The sequence below is a fragment of the Mytilus galloprovincialis genome, chromosome 4, assembly GCF_965363235.1.
Source record: "Mytilus galloprovincialis chromosome 4, xbMytGall1.hap1.1, whole genome shotgun sequence".
In the NCBI taxonomy this organism is placed as follows: domain Eukaryota; kingdom Metazoa; phylum Mollusca; class Bivalvia; order Mytilida; family Mytilidae; genus Mytilus; species Mytilus galloprovincialis.
In genome coordinates, this window is record NC_134841.1 from 88,675,284 (window position 1) to 88,701,607 (window position 26,324).

General features: G+C 32.3%; 1 protein-coding gene and 1 long non-coding RNA gene across 2 annotated transcripts; both read right to left on the reverse strand.

The window, feature by feature from the left end:
* Positions 1-833: 833 nt before the first annotated feature.
* On the reverse strand, positions 834-5,719 carry LOC143070828 (uncharacterized). Its single transcript, XR_012976728.1, has 3 exons — positions 5,652-5,719; positions 4,005-4,076; positions 834-1,265 (listed from the first exon to the last, which is right to left on the reverse strand). It is a non-coding gene; the product is annotated as an uncharacterized LOC143070828 (long non-coding RNA).
* Positions 5,720-15,871: 10,152 nt separating this feature from the next.
* Positions 15,872-21,482, reverse strand: LOC143070827 (uncharacterized). Its single transcript, XM_076244952.1, has 2 exons — positions 20,912-21,482; positions 15,872-16,624 (listed from the first exon to the last, which is right to left on the reverse strand). Exons 1-2 carry the CDS (start codon positions 21,435-21,437, stop codon positions 16,239-16,241), a joined length of 912 nt encoding a protein of 303 aa, XP_076101067.1. The 5' UTR covers positions 21,438-21,482; the 3' UTR covers positions 15,872-16,238.
* Positions 21,483-26,324: the final 4,842 nt, after the last annotated feature.

Genomic DNA, 26,324 nt, shown 5'->3' on the forward strand with positions numbered 1-26,324 from the left:
CACAATACCATTCCAAACACTTATCATGACAATGACAGGACTTGACAGGCTATTTTATAATGAATTGGACTACAAACGAAAAGACATATTACATTATCCTACAGAAACCACAACAGAAAAATAAAAAATAAATACATAAATTTTGGATGCATAAAATAACGAGTCGGGTCGTAGAGCCATGCAAATGCACACTAGGTAAAACAGTAATTTTCGGAAATAGGTCGTGCTCGGTACTTAGCATGATCGGTTGTGTGCTGACCATTGTCTTTCTGGAATTACTTTTTTTTGTTACCTTTGTCTTTTTAATGTCTTTTTGCTAATGTTTGTACATGTGATTGATTATGATTATAATTAATTGTGAACTGACGTTTGTCTTTGTGATTAAACGTGTGATTGCCAGAAATCTAGGTGAATCATGTATGCTGAAACTTGAACGTTTAAAAACAACCGTTATAATATTATTATATCAAGTATTATGCATGAGTCAGAAATTCTTGATTTTGATAGGTTTTTCATCATATTTTGAAAAATTACTACAAGCTACATATACTAGTATGCTTGAAGGTCATGAACAAAATCGTAAATTCGACTATTTGTTTAAACATTACTTGACGGATAATAGTCTTTGACAAGTTTTTCTTGTTCTTGTTCTTGTTTAGTTTTAGTTAGTATTTTCATATTTTGAGACAAACGTTGACTTTTACTGAGATAGCTGCAATGCTTATTGACCCTTTGGACATTTGAAATCAACCGATGAATAAAAAGAAATCTAAATAATTTGATAACAGCACAGCAGTACGAAACCAACAAAAGAACAAAGAACAACAAGCATCTTAAGATCTTAAATGTTATTTACTAATATTAAAGTAAGACTTTTTAAGCAATGAAATAACCAGAAAACATCGACCAATCACGTCCAAGCATAGATTCTCCACTGCGATGATTTTCCTTCAGTATGAAAACCCTGTCTCCTTTCCTCAATTTTAAGACAGCGTTGGCAGTTCCTGTCGAGGAATTGGTTCCAACGAGTTTTTCTATAACAGCATCATTGACCCGTAGCTCACAATGCAAGTATTGTCCACCGTTTGACCTTATTGTAGCTGATATCATATAAAGTCCGTCCCTTGGTGGCGTAAATATTCCAGTACTAGATGAGTAATGTCCACCAACATTTGTCTTCACGGAGTCAAACTTTATGATTTTATTGAGAGGCGGAGTAAAATCCTTCGATAAAGTCGCAGTAAAAGCTGTTATAGACGTTGGACCTGAGATTAAAGAATAAAGACAAAAGTCATGATAGTTTAATTAGTATATTCTCTTAGTGTGCGATGATTCCCCTATGAAAACACGTCTTAAACTTCAATGAAAATGGTGAAAATAATTTTTTATAGCTCCAAATTCTCGATAAATAAATGAGGGAAAGGTGTTTTTAATGGATATTGTATTCGTGGTTTTGACAAGTTTTGCAAAGAAACCTATAGATAATTTGGTCTTCATTAAAAACAAAAATTAATACATTGTTATAAATTCTGCATGCAGATGTACGAAGATAAAGAGGTGTTATTGATGTGCTCATGAGAAAGCAAGTGAGTGACACAAACAAAGCAAGAGGTCAACACACATTTTCTTCAGACAAGTGTTTATCATTCCTGGTAAAACGTTTTAAAATATATCTTTTAATCAATATATCACGCCAGCAGCATGGATGGTACTTTTTAAGCAATTAAACGTAATTTGAAACCGTAACACTACTCAAGCAAATAGTTCAAATCTTTCAAATATTCGTTTTGAGCGTTGCCGATATAGGTTTACCCAAAAAAGCGCTGCGGACGCATATTATTCATTTTCAAAGTAATGCGAAAAGAAAACATATATGGCCAAACTGCATTCGATGCAAGTGAAAGAAATAAGATAAGATTAAACTTAACATATGCTTCAAACGTTACAAATTTACTAGAAGTTCAAAATGCATATATAATAAAACTGAATGAATAAACCAGTTTAAAGATTGTATTCGAGATGTTTCGTGCCTTTTATAAATAGTATATACAGATCTCATTAGTGAAGTCATTTGAAATTATATTAACATACACATATACCCATGTTTTTGAAGTTGTGTTTAATATTTAAAATCACTACTAACCTGGTGACCGATGTTTATAATCATTTATTCGCACTACAATTTGACAATATTAGATCAAAGATATTCACTAACTTACTATTTTAAGGTTTTTTAATTGAAACCAAACTATAAGGGACCGTTCAATATTTATCAGATGGATAGGCCGGTGAAAATAGGGACGGGGCAAGCACTATTTTTGTGGCAATATTTGGATTGGCGAGAACTATTTTTAATATGTATAGTGGATGGGCCAGAACTTATTTATAGGAAAAAAAATCAATTTTATCTGTGTGTAGGAAATCAACTTTTTCATAAAACTCTACTGTAACAGCTATCTCATTTATATATTCATCTTACAGAATGCCAGGTTGTTTGGTAGTTTAATGTATTGCTGTCATTTTTATGAATTTAATAAATAGGCAAAAAAAAAAGCTAAAATTTTTAGTTTAGGCTGAATAAAGATAGTCATCTTTAATATTTTCTTGTATAACTTTTTCAAATCACCTTAGATTTTCATATAAATCTACAGCTATCTCATTTTTATATTGATCTAACATAATGCCAGGTTGTTTGGTATTTTGGTTTATTGCTGTAATATTTGTTTATGGATTTACATAATAGGTAAACAAAAAACTACTATTTTCAGTCTAGGCTAAATTTAGTTACCCTTAAAATCTTAGATTTTCATATAACTCAACAACGTGTCTGCCTAAATTTCTTTTAAATAAAGACCATAATTTCTTTTTGAAAAGTAGAATGTATAAAGGAACATTGCATGTTTGAAATATAAACATGGTCTATTATTAAGACAATTGTTGGTAATTCAGCATATGCTATTATGTTTAGTTGTCAAAGAGTTATTGTCCCTTAATTCAAATTATTCCTTTTATTTTAGATCAATAGGATGTTTTGAAAATTGTATACAAATTGGATATTTAGTTATTTTTTTTTTCATTATTAACAGTAGTTTGAAAAAATCTTCATTTCCTATGGTCACAAAAGTGGAAAAAAGTGGTGACCCTCAATTTAATAGAACAAAGACGTAAAAAGAGATACATTAAATTGTTTCAAATTTAAAATGAGCTCAGATTTCAGAAAAAATATAACCTTAGAACATTTAATAGTATGTTTAATATTCCTTCATTCGTTTAATGACTTGCATGAATATTGTTAGCACTTCTTAAGCCTCTATGAAAGGCTGGCCGATATAGTATGCTATTACTTAGTATGTCTTGTGATTTAATTGTGATATTGTATCTGAAGCTGCACATATAAAATCAAATCTATACATATATATTCATACTATTTTAAAAAACAATAAAATGTATGTTTCTTATACACTCAAAGATAAATATATAGAATTAACTAGTACATTTTGAATATTGTATTTACACACCAAAGTCTATTAGTCTATTTGATTTTCAGACATAAACATGCAAACATTAAAATAGAAAAAGAACCTAAATCACTTTTATCGTCTTTAAGTTTAAGAGGGGCAAGGACCTTTTTTGTAGATCTTTTTAGATGGGCAAGTACTTTTTTGTAATTTTTTTTAGTTTGCCAAGGACGTTTTTTGTAGATTTTTTTAGATGGGCAAGGACTTTTTTGTAGATTTTTTTAGATGGGCAAGGACGTTTTTTGCAGAATTTCAAAGGATGGGCATCAACATTTTTCATGAAACAATATTAAGAATGCACCGGCCAATCCATCTGGTAAATATTGAACGGCACCTAAGAAGATAATTAAATCTTTTATTATACACATAGACATAATACATAGGCCAAGCATATTTTCCATCTAGCTCAAATTAATTTTTTATTACTTTAATGATTCTCTCTGTATTGTGTAGAACAATGATACTGATAAATGTACAACAAATTACCTGGTCCAAAGTCGTCTCCACTTTTCTTTATTTTATAGATAATGTTTTTTAGATCTTCAATAATCTCTTGTCCTGTTGGATAGGAAAAAAATCGCAACATTTAATGGCGTAATAAGAGGAGAAAATTATTAATTAAAAAATTCAACAAAAAAATTACAATACTGTATCAACCCGTTTGCCAATCTTATCATGGAAGAAAGAAAGAATCAAACAAATAACATAGATGTTAGTTTAGCAAAAATGTATAGCGATTTTCCTTATAATATAAAATAAGAAATCGCAGCTTATTGGCGTATTAAGAAGGAGAAAGTTTTTAATTAATACATTCGACAAATAATGACATTACTGTGTAAACGTGTTCGGCAATCTTATCATAGCAGAAACAAACAAACAAGAAAACAAGATAAATGTAAAATTCAACAAAGAAGGAATCGATTTTGCTTAATTTCGTAGAATACGGAGATTTGGTATGATTGCCTATTAGACAAATATCTACCAAAGTTCACATGAAGTGAATATCAGCATAGATAGCCAGCCGTACGGTCTTCGACAATTAGAAAAACGCATACCCTATAGTCATCTAGTAAAGACCGTTTATAAATTCATAAATTCATAAATTGAGCCAAAGTTGATAGTAGTGATATTTCTGCCGTATTTTTAGTCTTTGCTGTTATATTCGTATGTTTGAACTTTATATCAATGTAAAAGAAACGATCTATAGTGATTTAGGAAATGCGAGAATTAACAAGACATTGACCGTGCAATAAACATTACGTCAGCTGTTAAGTAGCATTCTACGACACTATTTCATAAAATCATTATTCATATGTTGGCCATCTTGCTTATCTGGATAGCTTTCAGTATAAAAAGTTACATAGCCCAACACGACGTACACAATAATATCGATATTGCATGTTTGATTCCGTTGTAATAGTTATGCTTGTTACTATAAAGAGACGTCAACATGACAAACAATTGACGAAAAAAGACATGAAAAAGTAAAATAACAAAAATAACAAGTTCCAAGGAAAATCCGCAATCAGAACGGAACAAGTACAATCCCTGTACACAACAGATTAACCCTGTTTTAAATTGTCTGTCGCCAGTTAAGACGACACTGTGTCTTTTACCTTTTGTAAGTTGACAGTAAGCACCGTTCCAATCTGAATAGAGACCTTATCAATAGTTTGTTCATAAATTGTGATTTTTCGTTACTGTCAAAGGTTCGGTGAATAATAAGCGCTCGAAGACAAGTTTAACATTGGAATAATATGTATGTTCATGTCCACAGCCGAGAGCCTTTGATTCAGTGAAAATCGTTGATTACTGTTTGTCATATGTGCTATATAATAAATGAAGCTGTTGTTTTTATTTTGTTTTACATTGAGTCATGTCGATGCATTTCGTGGCTAACTGTACGGTACGGGGTTTGCTCATTGTTGAAGACCAGAATGGAACTCTTACATCCACATATTGGGTCCAGGATGGGTTGTTCTAAAAGGCAATCAAACCACAGTATCACCTTTTTTACATTGTTTGCTTATACTGACATTTGAAAATACATTGACGCGTAGAACACTTTCTAATATTTGTATCTGTCTTTTTTTTATAATTTGACTGTTAAAATAAAAATCGATCTTAACTTACTATTGCTTTGAACAAGATTTCCATTCCAAATCAAACATGCAATGAGAACACCAAAATTCATATCTGCAGTCAGCTCAGTCAACAAAACATAGACCCTTTTACTAACCACGAAACAATCTATTTGAGGTATAGAATTGGAGCAGCTGTTACGGAATATAATATGATTGCATGTTTACTTATGGACGTTGCGTGATGCAGAAAATGTCAAATTATCAGCCGGGTTTTATTCAACGTTTTGTTAAAATATCTGTCCGACGGGAAAATAGCGTACAACTAAACCAAATCTGAAGCATTTGCTAGATTGGTTTAAATTTTCAACTTTCATATCAAATTGTGCATGAAATAGATTTTAATATCTTTTAAAATATGCAATGTTATCTTGTCAAAATGTATGCATCTTAATCAGATGGTATATGTTTTTTTTTAATTTTACAAATCCGAAAATGTATAAGTACTGAAATCGTTGAAGAGCTATATGCCGAAAATACCTAAAATAAATAGCCAAATTCATCTAAAGCCAACTTTGCCTGAGAGAGTTGAAACCTTAGTTTCTTAATAATTTCAATATCTATAAACGGACAATTTTAGTAACGTTTGTTAAATCATGTCAGTACCAAAGTACTGACTACTGAGATGATGATACCCTCGGGGACTGATAGTCCACCAGCAGAGGTATCGACCCAGTGATGTAAAAAGAAATGAAAACAACACGTTTAATAATTTCTTGATTCGGAAGTACTTTGCTGGACTTACCTTCATCAGGAACGCTCAAAGCCAAACATTTGAAATCCGACGATATATAAGTACCGAAATCGTTGAAGAGCTATATGCCAAAAATACCTAAAATAAATAGCCAAATTCATCTAAAGCCAACTTTGCCTGAGGGAGTTGAAATCTTAGTTTCTTAATAATTTCAAAATCTATAAACGGACAATTTTAGTAAAGTTTGTTAAATCATGTCAGTACCAAAGTACAGACTACTGAGCTGATGATACCCTCGGGGACTGATAGTCTACCAGCAGAGGTATCGACCCAGTGATGTGAAAAATTGAAAACAACACGTTTAATAATTTCTTGCGTTCGAAGCGCTTTTCTAGATTTACCTTCATCAGGAACGCTCAAAGCCAAACATTTGAAATCGGACGATGTATAAGTACCGAAATCGTTGAAGAGCTATATGCCAAAAATACCTAAAATAAATAGCCAAATTCATCTAAAGCCAACTTTGCCTGAGGGAGTTGAAATCTTAGTTTCTTAATAATTTCAAAATCTATAAACGGACAATTTTAGTAAAGTTTGTTAAATCATGTCAGTACCAAAATACTGATTACTGAGCTGATGATACCCTCGGGGACTGATAGTCCACAAGCAGAGGTATCGACCCAGTGATGTAAAAAATTCAAAACAACACCTTTAATAATTTATTGCGTCCGAAGTGCTTTTCTGGATTTACCTTCATCAGGAACGTTCCAAGCCAAACATTTGAAATCTGAAGATGTATAAGTACCGAAACCGTTGAAGAGCTATACGTCAAAAATACCTAAAATAAATAGCTAAGTGTTATGTAACACCATTTAAAGTAACAGACTTCGTACAATCGTTCACAGTAGGTACAAGGATAATTAAGTACTTCACTTTAAGATGTAAAATCTTGTAAAATGTTGATGATACGAGAAATAAAAATACTACTGATTATCGGGGGAATGGGAAATTTGATCAATTTACAGTAGAATTTTCAAAGAAAGGAACCCTCGTCTTACGACATCAATTTCTCTGACTGTTTTTTTTTTTTTTTTGTAATGTAGCATATTTTTTTACCAAGTGCTTTCGAATTTTAAGAAGTATTGTATGTATACATTGATGAAGTGCTCCAAGCGATAAGTGTTGACATTTTGAGATACATTATATTATAAAAAAATACGTATTCTTTAGTTTTATTAAATTTTTTTATACAAGTATTCCAATAAATAAAACAAAAAGTTATTATGTTGGACTTGAAATTAAAACCCCGATATTGAAATATTTCAACATTGCATGTCATACTTTGGGCTAATTATTTATACTCAAAGTTACAGACTTTTGATTAATGTATACGCACTTGAGAACCCCTGACAAGGGAGAAATCCATACCCGCATAAGTTGCATCTGACAAGGTTTATATTGTAACTATTTATTGTGTGTACCTCAGGAAAATATACGAAATTATATACGGCATTCTTGAGTCATTTTCGGTAGATATTCTGTGTTATTTCATATATAAGGTCTCGATTAAAAGTAAGAGTTGAAAAAAAGCAAAGGAGCAACAAAATTAAAAGAAACGTAAAAAAAAACCAGATCAGCAAATAAATGAAAAGAAAGTAAAATATAAGCTTTTTTTCTAAAGTTATTTCAAAGCTATTTAGTAATGGAATGTGGGAAGATGTAGATGTACGACTGGATAGAATTATTCGTTCTTACACTGATAATGGAGGTTGAAAGATACCAGACGAACAGTCAATATACCTATCAACATGATAACTGTATACAAAGTAGTGAAATCACCATTGAGAATCAAAATGAACAAAATCTAGCACAAATGAGTCAATGTTCCTAATACTTCATGTTCAATAGATATTTAACTGGAGTAAGAATTAAAGACACCCCAGCTGGCAACGCAAATCAAAAGCAAAAGATATACAAACTATACAAAGGACAAACGAATAGAACAACATTACAAAAAACTAAAGATTTAGCAACACTATTCTAGGTCATAGCGAACACATATGCTCCAGAATGTAAGTGTAATGTTATCTATCTTTGTTTGCTTAAAAGGAGTTCGTGATACACTTGTCGTAGTTTTCAATATTGTTCAATATGCATTTTAATTTTGCAATGTTTGAGGTGTTTCTATTGATAACAATCTTGCATATCCTAAAACATGTTTCTATTTTAAAATTTAATGTTTGGTCAAGTTTTAGCGTAAAGGTTTAACATAACCGAATTCTATGATTCTTAGGGTCGGATACATAGAGAATAATACATGGCAAAATCCTTATCATATGTCGTATCATCCCGAGACATCAATATCAGAACAAGGGCCTTTGCCATGTATTATTCTCTATTTATGATATATGCAAAACTACTGTTTTTACTACTAAACATATGATAAAAGTCAATTACCAATCCGCGATAGCGTAATACTTATGTCTTGATATAACTTATATCTTATACTTAAGAATAACACGGCGGATATCACTAGTGATATAAGGAACGGCTGTCCCTTCAAGAGCACCCAAAATTCAGGGTTTTTTTTCTGTGGGGGTTCATGCTGCTTAGTTCAAATTTCTTGATTGTTTTTGTTGTCATGTTTGTCGTTTCGTCGTTTTATTGTGTTTTCCTTCGTATGGCTATGACAGATTCTCAAATTATCAATGTTTGATGCAGTCTTCTTATCTTCTGCCATTTTTCTATGTTCTTCTGGAACTCAAATCATGAAGATGAGAATGTGTTTCATTGTTTTTCTTTGATATAAGCAGAATGTATCTACTTAAAATGCTATTTAACCAACAAAAAACCTGAATAATTGCTTTTCGTTTACTTCAATAGCCAACTGACGGACTGTGTATATATAGACAAGAAATTGTAGATATCGCGGGTTTCTTGTAAAATAGATGAAATCATTTAGATATTTCAATGTTTATACATGTGATTGTTTTAATTTATTTTCAATATGTCATGGTCTTATTTATCCCATGATGCAAATCTACAAGGAGAGTCATTCAATTAGTTAAAGTTGAATTAATTTTTGTTGTTTTGTTTCTGTTTTATTAAGCAATCAATTGATTCTAATCAATTTCACATATAGAATTTTAACGGACGAAATAATTGCTGTTCTATGATAAAGAAAAATGTTCTAGTTTAAACTGGGCACTTAATTTTTTTGCGTTCAAAGAGCATCTGTAGATTTGCCTATACCAGGACACCCGAAAATAATCAATTCGAAAGCATAGTTAAAAACGAATTCCTTCGTCGTGCAGTTTTGTAATCGACTTCAACTTTATCACACGCGACATTCAGAAAAAAAATCCTGACATTTTTTGTATCTTTTGAATATGCTTTTCCCTGGAATAGTTTTTTCAAATCTACATGTGTATTTCTGAGTATTTTCAAATCATGACTCTCTTTGAATAACAAATGTATCTAGCCTTAAGATGTGTTACAAAATTCCAACGTCAACATCAATTTGCTAATTACAAAATACAACTAATTAGATCAGTAAGATGAATAACATATGCACAATAATTTTATAAAATAGTGTCGTACAAAGCTATATTACAACTGACTTATGTGTAGTGTTTTTAAACTGTATTGTAGGGTGAATGGTTGTATATTCCACATTTCCTTTATAACTATAGATCGTGTCTTGTACATTGATAAAAAGTCAACAAGTCTTCTTCACTTCATCAATATCCGCTGATATATATAGATTCTACCACTGCATCGAGTGTAATACGATATTTATCCACTCGAGACAGTTAAATTTTCATATTTAAAACGCAAGGCTTGACCGAGCGTTTTAAATATTTAAAATTTAACTGTCGAGAATGGATAAATATCGTATTATACGAGATTTGGTGGTGGAATCTGTTTCTATAATGATTTTCTAACATTATGCAGGCAAACTTATTCCTTCTTTTCGAATGATCTCCAAAAAGATGTGTTCTTTCTATATGACGTCATCAGGCATGGTCGCCTTTTTTGTAACGTTACCTGCTGACAGTTAATATTCATCAATTGTTCCCTGCGTTGCATTTTTTTTTTTTAGTTTTTGTTCCAAAATTGAGTCAATCGAAACAGGATATATGCTCTCGCTCCAAATGAATTCGTAACTCTAACAAAATTATAATTATAAAATACACTCACATCCATTTTTAAAGTAACTTATTTCTGTTGCTACTAATTTCTATTATTAATCAGATTAATTTCCATTAACTACACAGGAAAGTTTGTAAAGTTTACCATGGAAAAGTACATTGAGAACCATCATGTTCACACCTTAATATTTTGGACAAGATTTCATTATTATGATACGTTCTCCGTTTCTTTAAGTTATTACTAAAATACTAGCTATTTCAAGGCATTAAGGAAATACTCATGTGAATGATATCATATAAAAGATTTACAATATTGAGTGATTTTCAAAATATCAAGACCGAAGTTGCATAGTATCAGTTTAACAAAGAAACGAATTTTATATGATTATTCACAATATGTAGCCTAAAAGAAAAAGGGACCTCTTAATTGGCCCTTTTATATATGAATTACAATTAAAATTACACAACCATTAACAAAAACTTTAAAGATAATAAAAAATAAAAGTCTAAATCAAATACATTTGTGATAAATTTCAATTTGATAACTTGTTTAAAAGAATAACACGGTAGTTGTGTTTCGAGATATGTTTGAATGGCGTTACTTTCTGTCGTCATAACCTTTAATTAGCATCTCAATGTTGAAGAAATACCAGATTTATTAGTTTATAATGTCAAAAGCCTTGGTCATGTCAATCTAGCATGCTATTTAAAGTTAGGTTGATAACAATTGCTACATTCCTGTCTATCTTTATTCAATCAACTTAACTATAGGCATACCCTCTACTCCATTTGAAATTTGGTGGATAAATGACTCATTGGCAAACATACCACATGTTTACCTTAATTTTGTATACAAAGGCAATGTTGAATTTGGTTACTTTTTTGAAGTCCCTTTCAGTCATACAACTTACATTTTGAAGTAAGCATAAATCCATGACTTTTAAATCTTTGGTTTGAGTAATCCTGAAGGAGGTTTATCAGGAACGCAATTTAAAAAGCTTGATTTATTTCCATTGGAGTAGCTTTCAGTATCTATGATTACTAAGACTGTCCTTTGTCTTCGTGTTTGATATTCTTTTGTGCTGCGTGCAATTTTTATGGGGAACGCCTTTCAAAAAGGAGGTGGAACATACAAAGGGTCTATCAGATTTCAAATGTCATTAAGAGAGAGAGAGAGAGAGAGAGAGAGAGAGAGAGAGAGAGAGAGAGATGATGAATCTTCAAAACACTTCATAATAAACTTCAGATTGAGAAACAAAATAAGCCAACAAAACCCAGAGGTGAAAGTAATAAACCTGAGAATGGAAATGGGGAACGTGTCAAAGAGATAACAACCGGAATAAAGAGCAGACAACAGCCGAAAACCACCAAAGGGTCGTCAATGCAGCGAGAAACTCCCGCACCAGAAGGAGTTCTTCAGCTGGCCCCTTAACAAAAATGTATACTAGTATAGTTATAATGGACTCCGACATTTACACAAGAAACTAAAATTAAAAATCATACAAGACTAACAAAGGCCAGAGGCTCCTGACTTGGGACAAGCGCAAACATGCGGCGGGGTTAAACATGTTTTTTTTCATATTTCAACCCTCCCCTATACCTCTAGCCAATGTAGAAAAACAAACACACAATAATACGCACAGTAAAACTCAGTTCAAAAGTTGTCCGAGTCCGATGTCAGAAAAGGTAACAAAAGAAACTAAACAAAATGACAATGATACATAAATTAACAAAGGACTAGTTGCAGTTACTGACATGCCAGCTCCAGACCTCATTTAAACTGTTTGAAAGACTATATCTTCATCATATGAATACCAAGTACAATCAATCCCTCTCGTTATGGGTTTAGCATTATACCATCATAAAATATATGAGAAGAACATCAGCCGTATCTAGCCACCAAATGGTGCACATCCTGCTACACAAGACAAACCCGTCATGCTTGAAATGGCTACAACATATTTGATGACAAAAGCTCATTAGGTGACGTAATAAGCACGGGGAAGGGACTAGTTAGTGTTTTTGTCTTTTTTTCGAATTAATTTTTATTTTGCACTTATTTCGTGAAGTTACAACAGTGACCAATGAAACGAGTTTGTTGAAAACTCAAAAAATATGTTTTAAACAATCTATATTCTTGATGTGTCTGTCAAAAATTATCTGCTACCTGCAGAGTTTTTATACAATTTTGCAGCATACATCAGATTTTTCGGAGAACGGTTGGTAATGTTTGAAATGAAGAAACCTCTGATTGGAGATAGATACCTCGTCTGTAAATTCGGGTCAAATAGACTGGTATTCAAATTGTTATTTGCCCATACATGATCAGAAAAAGCTAATTATTTTGTTTGACAAATATCAAAATAATATAGTCAAATTCCACATTTTGCTGGATAAAGTGTTATAATTATGCAAAAAAAATGCCTCTCATAGGAACTTGAACTTTTTTTCAGTGTATATATGTAGGACTCTAAAGTGCGATGGTATACGTTAAAGTGCGATGCCTCCATACGCTAAAGTCCGATGGTCCGCGAAAGTATAGACGTAAGAAACGTAGTTGGATTATGACGTTAACAGTCGTTTATACGAACTTAAAATGAACACGCCGGAAGACAAATAACAAATATTTGATTAATAAGAACTGTACATCCAAATGTCAATGACTTAATTAATTAACACCTACCTGGCTTTGTCGACTGAAGCAAATGTGTATTTGTGTCGGGTGATGGAAGAAGAACTTGTATCCTGCTGTCGATCGTTTTACTAAAGGTCCTATAGATACAAGTAGTATTCTGATAGATGTCTTTACCCTGCTTTTATTGGAAGCGAGCGGATGCATTTAAATCATTGCTTATGTTGAAGTTTATTGTGCGGTCCCGTTTAAAATTAAATTAAACAAATAAATGTTTCATATTTACAATAATCAAATTTTGTATCTGTAATGTAAAAAGGACGATTATAGGAGGATGTGTTCCCATTAGTTATAGACTACAACGTTTGAACGTTAAGCTACACCAATCATCACAATATTTAATACGCCCGAATTGTCAAAAATTCATTTACAAGAAATATAGTATTCTGTGACACCCAAATTACTTTTCAGCAATTATTTCGTGGTCGGTCTTTTAGAATCATCCACTTTAGACTACGGTTAAATTATAATGCCTTTCACATATGGTATACCTTATAATACTAGATTATACAAAAGGACTATTTTTACATTAAGTGTTCTTTAACATTTTTTATAAAGCCCTCGAACCTTACCCTATTGGTCCATCGCACTTTAGCGTGATAACACCATCGTACTTTAGTGTAGACCATCGCACTTAAGCGTGACAATCGCACTTTAGAGCACCATCGCACTTTTTAGAGTCCTACATATATAGTTATATTATAAATGTGACCGGATAAATGATCTCTGTAGCATTGCAGATCGGTAAAATTTAGACCTGTCTCCAATTTCATGTTTCATATTTTCGTTATAATTGTATGATCGAATGAAGAAATAAAAAAACAAACGTAATCTACTATTGTGATGTTACAGAAATCTAACAATATTTTCTGTTTTTGCCTGAGGTCCGTGTTGATTATTTGTCGTTTTGTTGACTGCTGTTTGTCGATTTGTTTTTATGAGATAATGTTGACGGTTTCTCTAAGACTTATTAGTTTTGATTCTCCTTTTGGTATCTTCCACCTTCTATAATACATAGTGTAGTAATCATTTAAAAATATTAGCACTGGCAGATAGACCTTTTTGTAAATTCTATTTATATTTTCAACACTTTCCAGTATAAGTTAATCCAATTAACGCCAGGTTACTTACCCTTTTCTCTTGATATTAATTCAATTCTATAAGCTTTGATACAACAAATTCTGAACTTATTTATATGAAATGTTTAAAGGTTTCCTCCTCAGCCTAAGCATTTTTATAGTTTCACCAATTAATGACGATGAAAGATGGAAATCAATCTTATAATCACGAAATGGTCATGATCGTGAAGGTAGTTCATTAAAGTTAATATAATTTGTAACTTCAGATTATACATTTTGTTTTTTATTTTCATATTTATATGAGAATAACATCAGCCGTATCTAGCCAACAAATGGTAGCACATCCTGCTAAAAAAAGCCAAATGGCTGCATCATATTTGATGACAAAAGCTTATTCAGTGACCTAATAAGCACGGGAAAAGGACGAGATAGTGATTATGTCAATTGAAACAAATCTTGTATCTTGTCATCTATATCCTTTTTCGTCTTCTTGTAAATATTTAAAGTCCAATATATAAAATATTTATTTAAATTTCTACAAAACAAAGATTTATTGTATCTTGATGGAGTTCCCCTGGAATTTGATAAATACATCATGATAAAAAATAAAAGAGCTAGCATCTATAAGATGACATTTTCGAGGCAAATAATTCTTTAAAACATTAAAAAAAAAAAACAATTTCAAAATACTTGTTTTTCTTGATCGGTCAAATTAATATTAACGTTATCAATTTAATGCACCAGATGCGATATTCGGCAATGAATGTCTCTTTGACCGATACCAAGTCACGAATATGGAAGTTGCTATGTATGTTGGCGTTTGTCTTTGTTGCATTTCAGTGTTTCTATTTTTCCTTTTTTTTCCTATTATAGTTAATGTTCTTCTCTCGATTTTAGTTTGTAACCATATTTGTTTTGAAATTTTGAAAACTGAAAAATGTTTGTCAGACATTTTCAAATGTCATTTGTATGATGCATTTCGAATTCTAACTACGTTTTGTATACTTTTTTAATGTATAAACATTGATAATCAAAATATGTTGATTTACTAAATACTTTAATACAAAGCTATTCATGATGTGATATTTTACTTTCAGGAAATATATGAGATTCTTTAATAACTTTGCTCTTTATAGTTTTACTCTGAAATATCTTGGCCATGATCATTACTAAAGATATATTTTCGTAGAAATGCGCATTTGGTGCAGAAAAATTTGACATTTTAATGTAATTACTATCACTAGTACAGGGTCGACACCTCTGCTGATGAAATGTTAGTCCCCAATAGTATTTCCAGCTTTGGATCTAGTACTTTGGAACAAGAATGAAAATACGCATTTCGTCTTCTAAAATCAAAATTTGCTGTTACAAACATTTTGGAAATTTGTTTAAATTAAGGAAACATATCTCTCTCATGAAAAGCTCTGATTCCTTGTCAAATGTTTGGGTAAACTTTTTGTCCATTCAATTTTATACGCTGTTCTTGTTTTTAAAAAACTTAATATTTTCAAATATTTTGGCATCGAGTATCAAGAAAGAGATATTTCACGTCGACATACTGATCTGGTGTAGAGCAATTGGTACTGAAATGTTATATTTCTTCTTGTTCTGAATAACATTTTTTCATTAAATAATGTAATGATTTAGATCATTTTGTATCATATAGGCTTCTGAACATTTAAATTCAGGTGTGTTTTGATAACTTTCTAATTACGAACAAATGCAGAAGAAAATGTTCATTTTGTCTAGCAACAATATCATACTTAGCAGTAAAGCAGCATATCGATTTCAAGGTCTTTTGTTTGACTCAGTTGGTATCGAAACCCACGACATCCCTGACTCCAGGAGAACACAGTTTGCTTGTCATAAGTGCTTTTGATTGCATTTTTATATTTTTATTAAGCACTAGATATAATGGGACAGATAGTGCATACATCTCTGTAAGTCATAGTAAGTCATTTTTTTAAGCGATGAAATAACCAGAAAACATTGACCATTCACGTCCAATTATATATTCTCCACTACTTTGGTCCTTCTTTATGGAAACCTTGTCTCCTGTCTTTAATTGTAAGACGGCGTTTATCGTTCCAGTCGAGTAATTTGTGCCAAAAGTCTTTACTTTCATACTTTCATTTACCCATAGCTCACAATGCAAATGCTTTGAAGCAGTTGACCTCATAGTTGCAGATATCATATATAGGCCATTTCTAGGTGATGTAAATACTCCAGTACTAGGAGAATAATGTCCACCAACATTTGTCTTTACGGAGTCAAATATTATGATCTGATTGACTGGCGGAGTTGAATCCTTCGACAAAGTAGCAGTAAAAGCTGGGATGGACGTATGATCTGTGAATATTAGATGAAAAAACAATTATGGACATTGAAAGACCAGGGGGTCTCATACTCATTTAAGCGGTATCAGGTAGGTTTTCACTATATATTTTGAATATCCAACTGGCACTTTGGGCGCTCTGTAAACATGAAAGACAGGAAGTGTACCCGAATTCCTTTTAGTCACGTTTGTATCTACCTGTTGACTAAATGTCTGCTTAATATAAGGCAGATTGGGAGATCAGGGGGCTATCACCATTGTCCTGCGCCCTTTGTCCTAAAATTTTGATAATTTTTAGCTGAAAAGTGACAATATAAGCCCTCCATAGATATCGATTATTACATTATTCTGGGAAATCCTTCTAATACAATCTTTATATATACAGAGTCTATGATTTACTTAAATTTTATGGACATTGAAAGACCCGGGGGTCTTACACTCATTTAAGCGGTCTCAGGTAGGTTTTACTATATATTTTGAATATCCAACTGGTACTTTTGGCGCTCCGTAAACATGAAAGACAGTAAGTCTACCCAAATTACTTTTAGTCGCGTTTGTATCTACCTATTGACTAAATGTCTGCTTACTATAAGGCAGATTTGGAGATTAGGGGGCTATTACCATTGGCCTGTGCCCTTTGTCCTAATATTTTGATATTTTTAGCTGAAAAGTGACAACATAAGCCCTTCACAGATATCGAATATGACATTATTCTCGGAAATCCTTCTAATACAACCTTTATATATACAGAGTCTATCATTTACTTAAATTTTATGGACATTGAAAGACCAGGGAGTCTAACCCTTATTTAAGCGGTCTCAGGTAGGTTTTCACTATATATTTTGAATATCCAACTGGCACTTTAGGCGCTCCGTAAACATGAAAGACAGTAAGTGTACCCAAATTTCTTTTAGTCACGTTTGTATCTACCTATTGACTAAATGTCTGCTTAATATTAGGCAGATATTGAGATTATGGGGCTATCACTATTGTCCTGTGCCCTTTGTCCTAAAATTTTGATAATTTTTAGCTGAAATGTGACAATATAAGCCCTCCATAGATATATAATATGACATTATCCTGGGAAATCCTTCTAATACAACCTTTATATATACAGAGTCTATGATTTCCTTAAATGTTATGGACATTGAAAGACCAGGGGGGTCTCACCCTCATTCAAGCGGTATCAGGTAGGTTTTTACTATATATTTTGAATATCCAACTGGCACTTTGGGCGTTCCGTAAACATGATAGACAAGAAAAAACCCCAATTCCTTTTAGTTACGTTTGTATCTACCTATTGACTAAATGTCTGCAAAATATTAGAAAGATTAAGAGATCAGGGGGCTCTCACCATTGCCCTGTGCCCTATGCCCTAAAATTTTGATAATTTTTAGCTGAAAAGTGACAATATAAGCCCTCCATAGATATCGAATATGACATTATTCTTGGAAATCCTTCTAATACAACCTTTATATATACAGAGTCTATGATTTACCTAACTTTTATGGACATTGAAAGACCAGAGGGTCTCACACTCATTTAAGCGGTCTCAGGTAGGTTTTCACGATATATTTTGAATATCCAACTGGCACTTTGTGCGCTCTGTAAACATGAAAGACAGGAAGTGTACCCAAATTCCTTTTAGTCACGTATGTATCTACCTATGGACTTAATGTCTGCTTAATATTAGGTAGATATGGAGATAAGGGGGCTATCACCATTGTCCTGTGCTCTTTGTCCTAAAATTTTCATGATTTTTAGCTGAAAAGTGACAATATAAGCCCTCCATAGATATATAATATGACATTATTCTGGGACATCCTTCTAATACAACCTTTATATATACAGAGTCTATGATTTACTTAAATGTTATGGACATTAAAAGACCAGGGGGGTCTCACACTCATTCAAGCGGTATCAGCTGGTAGGTTTTTTACTATATATTTTGAATATCCAACTGGCACTTTGGGCGCTCCGTAAACATGATAGACAGGAAGTGAACCCAAATTCCTTTTAGTCACGTTTGTATCTACCTATTGACTAAATGTCTGCATAATATTAGAAAGATTAAGAGATCAGGGGGCTCTCACCATTGCCCTGTGCCCTTTGCCCTAAAATTTTGATAATTTTTAGCTGAAAAGTGACAATATAAGCCCTCCATAGATATCGAATATGACATTATTCTTGGAAATCCTTCTAATACAACCTTTATATATACAGAGTCTATGATTTACCTAAATTTTATGGACATTGAAAGACCAGAGGATCTCACACTCATTTAAGCGGTCTCAGGTAGGTTTTCACGATATATTTTGAATATCCAACTGGCACTTTGTGCGCTCCGTAAACATGAAAGACAGGAAGTGTACTCAAATTCCTTTTAGTCACGTTTGTATCTACCTATGGACTTAATGTCTGTTTAATATTAGGTAGATATGGAGATAAGGGGGCTATCACCATTGTCCTGTGCTCTTTGTCCTAAAATTTTCATGATTTTTAGCTGAAAAGTGACAATATAAGCCCTCCATAGATATATAATATGACATTATTCTGGGACTTCATTCTAATACAACCTTTATATATACAGATTCTATGATTTACTTAAATGTTATGGACATTAAAAGACCAGGGGGGTCTCACACTCATTCAAGCGGTATCAGCTGGTAGGTTTTATACTATATATTTTGAATATCCAACTGGCACTTTGGGCGCTCCGTAAACATGATAGACAGGAAGTGAACCCAAATTCCTTTAAGTCACGTTTGTATCTACCTATTGACTAAATGTCTGCTTAACATTAAGAAGATTAGGAGATCAGGGGGCTATCACCATTGCCCTGTGCCCTTTGTCCTAAAATTTTGATAATTTTTAGCTGAAAAGTGACAATATAAGCCCTCCATAGATATCGAATATGACATTATTCTGGGAAATCCTTCTAATACAACCTTTATATATACAGAGTCTATCATTTACTTAAATTTTATGGACATTGAAAGACCAGGGGGGTCTCACCCTCATTTAAGCGGTCTCAGGTAGGTTTTCACGATATATTTTGAATATCCAACTGGCACTTTGTGCGCTCCGTAAACATGAAAGACAGGAAGTGTACCCAAATTCCTTTTAGTCACGTTTGTATCTACCTATTGACTAAATGTCTGCTTAATATAAAGAAGATTGGGAAATCAGGGGGCTATCACCATAGTCCTGTACCCTTTGTTCTAAAATTTTGATAATTTTTAGCTGAAAAGTTACAATATAAGCCCTCCATAGATAAATTGAGAATCAGATCTCGAGAAGATCATAACTTTTTTGTGAACTCTCTCTCTCTCTCTCTCTCTCTCTCTCTCTCTCTCTCTCTCTCTCTCTCTCTCTCTCTCTCTCTCTCTCCAAACACAAGAAACGGTTTGATTTTATAAGTTCATGTCTGCATAGAAGATTGTGTTTTCTTTGTTCATGGTCACTTCATGAATTTGTATGATTTTGTTGATTTCAAATGTATACTGATTATAATTGTAAATTCAGTAGATGAAATTGACATAGATGACACTCCATTTACAAAGATCACTGACAGTTTCGGAAAAGCAAATAAACAAATAGTTTAAACACATAAAACCGTTGAAACCAAATAGGAGGTATAACAAATGATGGTATCTATATACACCACTGGTTCGATGCCACTGCTGGTTGACGTTTGAAAATTACAAAGAAATTGTCCAACATTGACTACGAAGGACAAACAATCCTTCAGGAGTCATTTGATTTATTTGTAGATCCTACTTCGCTGAACAATTTTGCTATTTACAGTTTTCTCTATCTATTATGACATTCAAGATAATAACCAAAAAATGTAAAATGTCCTTAAACTTAAACCAATTACGAGGTTGTCTGATGCGTCCGAAAATTTCAGGGCAGATATGAGTTGACCTAATGAACATTTTCATACCTTTAGATTTGCTTTATATGCTTTAGTTTCAGAGCTATAAGCCAAATACTGCATTTTACCCCGATGTACTATTTTTAGCCATGGCGACCATCTTGGTTGATGAGGTGGGTTATCAGATACTTTTTTCAAACAAGTAACCATAAGTATGATTTAGGCCAAGTTTGGTTCAGTTTGGCAAAGGTGTTTCAGAGGAGAATATTTTTTTCTAAAAGTTAACGGACGATGACGGACGACGGAGTCCAAGTAATTATAAAAGCTCAATTGGCCCTTTCAGGCCAGGTGAGCTAAAAAGAACATTTGCCAATACTAGTATCATGGTATAGCTGAAATATGGTCTTGGCTTGTGTTTATTTACCTGTTATAATCTTATCTAATTCTACTTTCACTAGTTTAACTGCCTTTTTGGTCGATTCCATTTCTATTTGCACTTGTTTATCTTCCTTTTTCGTCGATTCCAATTCCACTTTTACTTGTTTTACTTCCCTTTTCGTCGATTCCAATTCTACTTTCACTTGTTGAAGTTCATTTCTCGTCGATTTTAATTCTACTTGCGCTTCTTTTACTTCTGTTTTCGTCGATTCCAATTCGACTTGTGCTTGTTTAAGTTCCTTTTTCGTAGATTCAAATTCTACTTGCACTTGTTTAAGTTCCTGTCTCGTAGATTCCAATTCGACTTTCACTTGTATAAGTGCCTTGTTGGTCAATTCAAATTCTACTTTCACTTGTGTAAGTTCCTTTCTCGTCGATTCTAATGTTATTTCATATCCGTGTTGAAGTAACTCGTCTTTTATTTTGATTATTTTTTGTTCCCCTATAGTTACATATAATGCACCAAGCAGAACAAATACAGACAGTATTATAACAACTAAATAATTCTCCATTACTGTTATGTTTATATTACAACATACAATGTCCTTATTAGTAACATTCACGGATGACTGACATGTTTAAATATTGTTTCAATAAAGAAGTTTAAAGTCCATTAGGTCTGGCTTGTTGGGTCTTCAGTTCGTTATTCTTTAAATGTTAACTACTTTTACTCTTTTCTTTATTTTCACCATTATTTATTTTATGTTTGAGCAAACTATTACGCTCTATTCATTATTTATATTGTCCTATTTGTCTATATTCTTTTATTTTTAATTCATTATTCTTTATTCTGTAAACTGCATCCACACATTTTCATGGTATGGCTAATACACCTGATTTTTTTCTTTAAATACTGGGTGAAGGTGTGTCACATGTTTAATGATTTTGAAAAAAAAAAACCATGAATTCAAAATAATTGGAGTCACCGACTTCGTAATGTCACTATAGCAACCTCAATTTCGTGTTTTCCCCAAAATTAACAATAATTGGTTTTAATTTGAAATTTCGTATAATATAATAATATCGAGCATACAACCATAATTCTTTTTTCACGTTGAACACACGATTTGTACCTACCAACTTAAGATTCAAGAATTTATGACTTTTGGGTGTTGATCCTTAAAAATATGATTTCATCATGTTGCAAAAAATGATATGCAGGACTGATGTATGCTACCATCACATCAAAAAACGAATCCTTGCAATGTTTGAGTCTACAACTGTAATAATTATTCTAAAGTTACTGAATAAAAATCCCTCTTAATTCAGCCAAACATCATCTGGGCGTGTTCGTACAATTTCAGTTCATAAATAATTGAATTGATGCACTGAAATTGTGGTGTTAACTTTTATAAATTATAAACACTTTATAATAGTAACTATGCAACGATACAAAAGATATACAACGGGTAATTTTTGCGGTAAATCTATTTCGCATATTTTGGCGGATAAATGAAATTTGCAAAAATAAATTCTTCAACAATTTATGCATACGTTCGGTGCAGAGACTATTATACTATCTAATAGCTCTCGCGTTTTGTGAACGATATATTTCTTTTTACAGCTGACAGGTATATGTTAGTTTCAACAAAACTGTATATCCTTATTCATTAATGTCAAATTATATAACATGCACAGGGGTTGTACGTCACTCTTGATTTTATGATATAATTACTAAATCAATTTATTAACTTATCCACCTTAACATTTATAAAAAGTATGTGCTCATGTGACAAATATCAAAATTACCGGTATTCTATTGATCACCTATCTCAGAACATAGTCGATATATTAAACTCAATTCAAAACATGTGTTTTACATTGTTTTACCTCAAATTGCTTTTAATTATTCGTATGCATTTCGTTTTAAATTTTGGTCTTTGTATAGAGCTTCTGCAAATATTTGTTGTAATGTTTTCTTTCTGTCAAATGTTTTATACTTTTTAACTGCAACTATTTTGTAGCCGCCAATATAGGATCTATATAGATTGAATGTTGATTGATGCTACTTTTAGATCTTAGATATGTATGATGGGATGCTATGTACAAGTGTGTATAAATGTCTTAACATGTTAGGTGTGTGGTAAATTATCTAGTTCGTCTCTTGAGAGATGACTCACAAATTAAGTACCTGTGTACAGAAGAATTTGAGGGTGATTTTTTTTAACATTCTTTTGTTAATTTATGATAATTGTGATTTGATCATCGTTGTACCTTTACTACATTTATACCATGTAAAAAGATAAGATATGTAAGTTGTCGGCATCTATGAATAGAATGTACATCTTTGTCTACATTATCGTCTGCAGCTGGTTGAAATCAAAGTAATGAAGATCCTGAATCAAATCAAATACAGTGTATATTTAAAAGAAAAAATGCTCATTAAAAACTGTCGTTATGTGTACTGGATTTGATGTAGTGTAGCATCTTTCTTTTGGTAAACGGACAGAAAGTCACAGGACAAAAAGTCACAGGTCATAAAGTCACAAATTTGATAGGACAAAAAGTCACAAATTTGGTAGGACAAAAAGTCACAAATAATATGTTGACAATTGTTTGAATATGTACGAGAAATATCTTGAAATATATCCTTGTTAATACATATATTCATATTAAAGTTTAGGAAATGTGTCATTATACTTGAAAAATAAAGATTTATTTAGTTTTAATCGTGCAAAAGAAAGATTTCTTGGCACCATGAAGCCATTTAAGTGCCAAGCCACTTTGACATTTTGTTTTTTTAACAAACATTTAATCATCTTTGATATTTTTTTGATACATTTTGTTTACAAAGTTGGTTTAAATACAACAGTTCACGATAAATATAAAAATATTTTTGTAGAAATAAGCGTTTTTTATTCAAAGAAAATAATCAGAAAAAATGAATTGTGACTTTTTGTCCTGTGACTTTTTGTCCGTGACTTTTTGTCTGTGACTTTTTGTCAGTGACTTTCTGTCCTACATTCTTTCTTTTACATGCTTAGTGTTTGGTCGTCGAAAGATGCAAAAAAAAGTTTGTTAGCTCTTTTATCGGGAGATGATTTAAAAATCGAATCAGTGTTAACACATGCAGTTGCGTTTGGTAGTGTGACTTTGTTCTGTTTGTCTACTAGGTCAATATATATATATATATATATAATAATATTTTTAAATTTGCAAACTACATTTCACATCAAATAATAACAGTTCGTTAAAATATTGTCACTAGCGCTTTCATGCCTTCTGGCAATCTTCAGGCGACGTTTTAACAATGTCCTTGACGACACTGCCGTTAGTAACGTTTATTAAAATCGGAATGGAAGCGATTCTTAGACGACTGTTTTATCATTTTAAACAAACTTACAATTTAGAGAAGTTTCATAGTCTGATGAACACATTACATCCTTCGATTAAATTTACCATCGAATCTAGCGAACAAAGACTGCCATTTCTAGATATTTTAATATTAAAGAATGGAACAACCTTAACCACAGATATATATTATAAGAAGACGGACACCCAGCAATACCTGAATTTTCATTCATGTCATCCTTCACATACGAAAAGAAACATCCCGTTTTGTCTAGCACGACGTGTATGTACAATTGTGAGTGATGATTTCACGAAGGAATTACGTTTGAATGAACTAAAGGTGTTTTTGAAAGAACAAAACTATCCAAACCCACTAATAGAAAAGGGAATAGAAAAGGCAAAAGCAATACCAATGACGGAACTCAGGTCCACAGCACGTAAAGAGAGTAATACAGAACTTATCTCGTTTGTTAGCACTCATAACCCGTACAATCCTGACATATTCAACGTCATAAAAGCAAATTTGCCAGTTTTACAAAAAACGAAAAAATTAAAAAAGCTTTTCCCTACAGAAAAATTCCTGAAAAGTAAAAGACAGCCTTTAAATCTTAAAAAGATTTTAACAAGGGCTAAGTTTTATGACCCAAATGGAATACAATACAACGTTTCAAAATGTAATGACCCTAGATGTGGTCTTTGTGAATATATGGCAACCGGCCCGCAAATAACATTGAAAAACGGCCAAACCATTGTTGCAAATGCAGACATGAATTGCAAAACTGTAAACCTTATTTACTGTATTGTATGCATCACTTGCAAGGAATGGTACATCGGACAGACTGGTAATTCAATCTGTCAAAGAGTTCGTGTTCACAGACAACAGATACGAGATCCATCCACACGAATGCAAGATGTGAGCGAACATTTCGAAACGTGCAGTAGTGGAAAATTTACCGTATATCAGTTCTATAAAATGAACGAATCAAACAAATATAAAAGACTGGCAAAGGAAGCACACTTTATAAAGGACTTTCAGCCAAAATTAAACGGATCTACGTAAACACGTTTGATTTATCTCCCCTTACAGTTATTGTAACGTAATAAACGTTACCAACGGCAGTGTCGTCAAGGGCATTGTTAAAACGTCGCCTAAAGATTGCCAGAAGGCATGAAAGCGCTAGTGACAATATTTTAACGAACTGTTATTATTTGATGTGAAATGTAGTTTGCAAATTTAAAAATATTATTATATACATTCTGTACACCGTGTTTATTTACTTTTGCTATATATATATATATATATATATATATATATATATATATATATATATATATATAAGTACGTCTGAGTCAGTGACAACTCTACAACAGATGTATCCATCGGATTGCCATCAATGATGGTGATACATGACTGTGTACATAATGTGTATACAACTCGTCTAAACATCAACCCAACAATGTTAGATCTGTAAATTTGCTTTCGCAAATTTTTGGTTCTTCTCTCGCCGGGATTCGAACCCATGCTACTGTGATATCGTGACACCAAATCGCCTGCACTGCAGCCGTCCCGCTAGACCACACGACCCAGGTGGTCGTGTGGTCTAGCGGGATGGCTGCAGTGCAGGCGATTTGGTGCCATTAATTCTGAAAGTGTTTAGAGAGATATAATGTTAAGAACTCTGAATGATGAGTAGACTAGACAGACAACATTTTTTTAAATGTGTTCCAGAACGTTTAGCAAAAAAAGGTTGATTATACATTTTAAATAATTGCTGTTAACAGAGCGAATTGAGTATTACTTATACTAATACATGTAACTTTCTATCGTATTTCAATAACTTTAAATTGATATAAAGTTAAAACAATGTATGTATTGCTTTGACATATGTCATATTTTCAAAACATTTATCTCCTCTTCATGGCATCCTTCAAGCTTAAACATTTTAAATTAGATTCAATATTTCCTGATAGTATTCCTTCTTTGCTTTGTCTAGTTTTGACGAGTGTTCTTGTAATAAATTTATGTCTATTTTTTCCATGTCATGAAGTCTTCCGAAACAGCGGATCAATATTATCAGTTGTAAACTGATGGTTTAATTATCAATAGA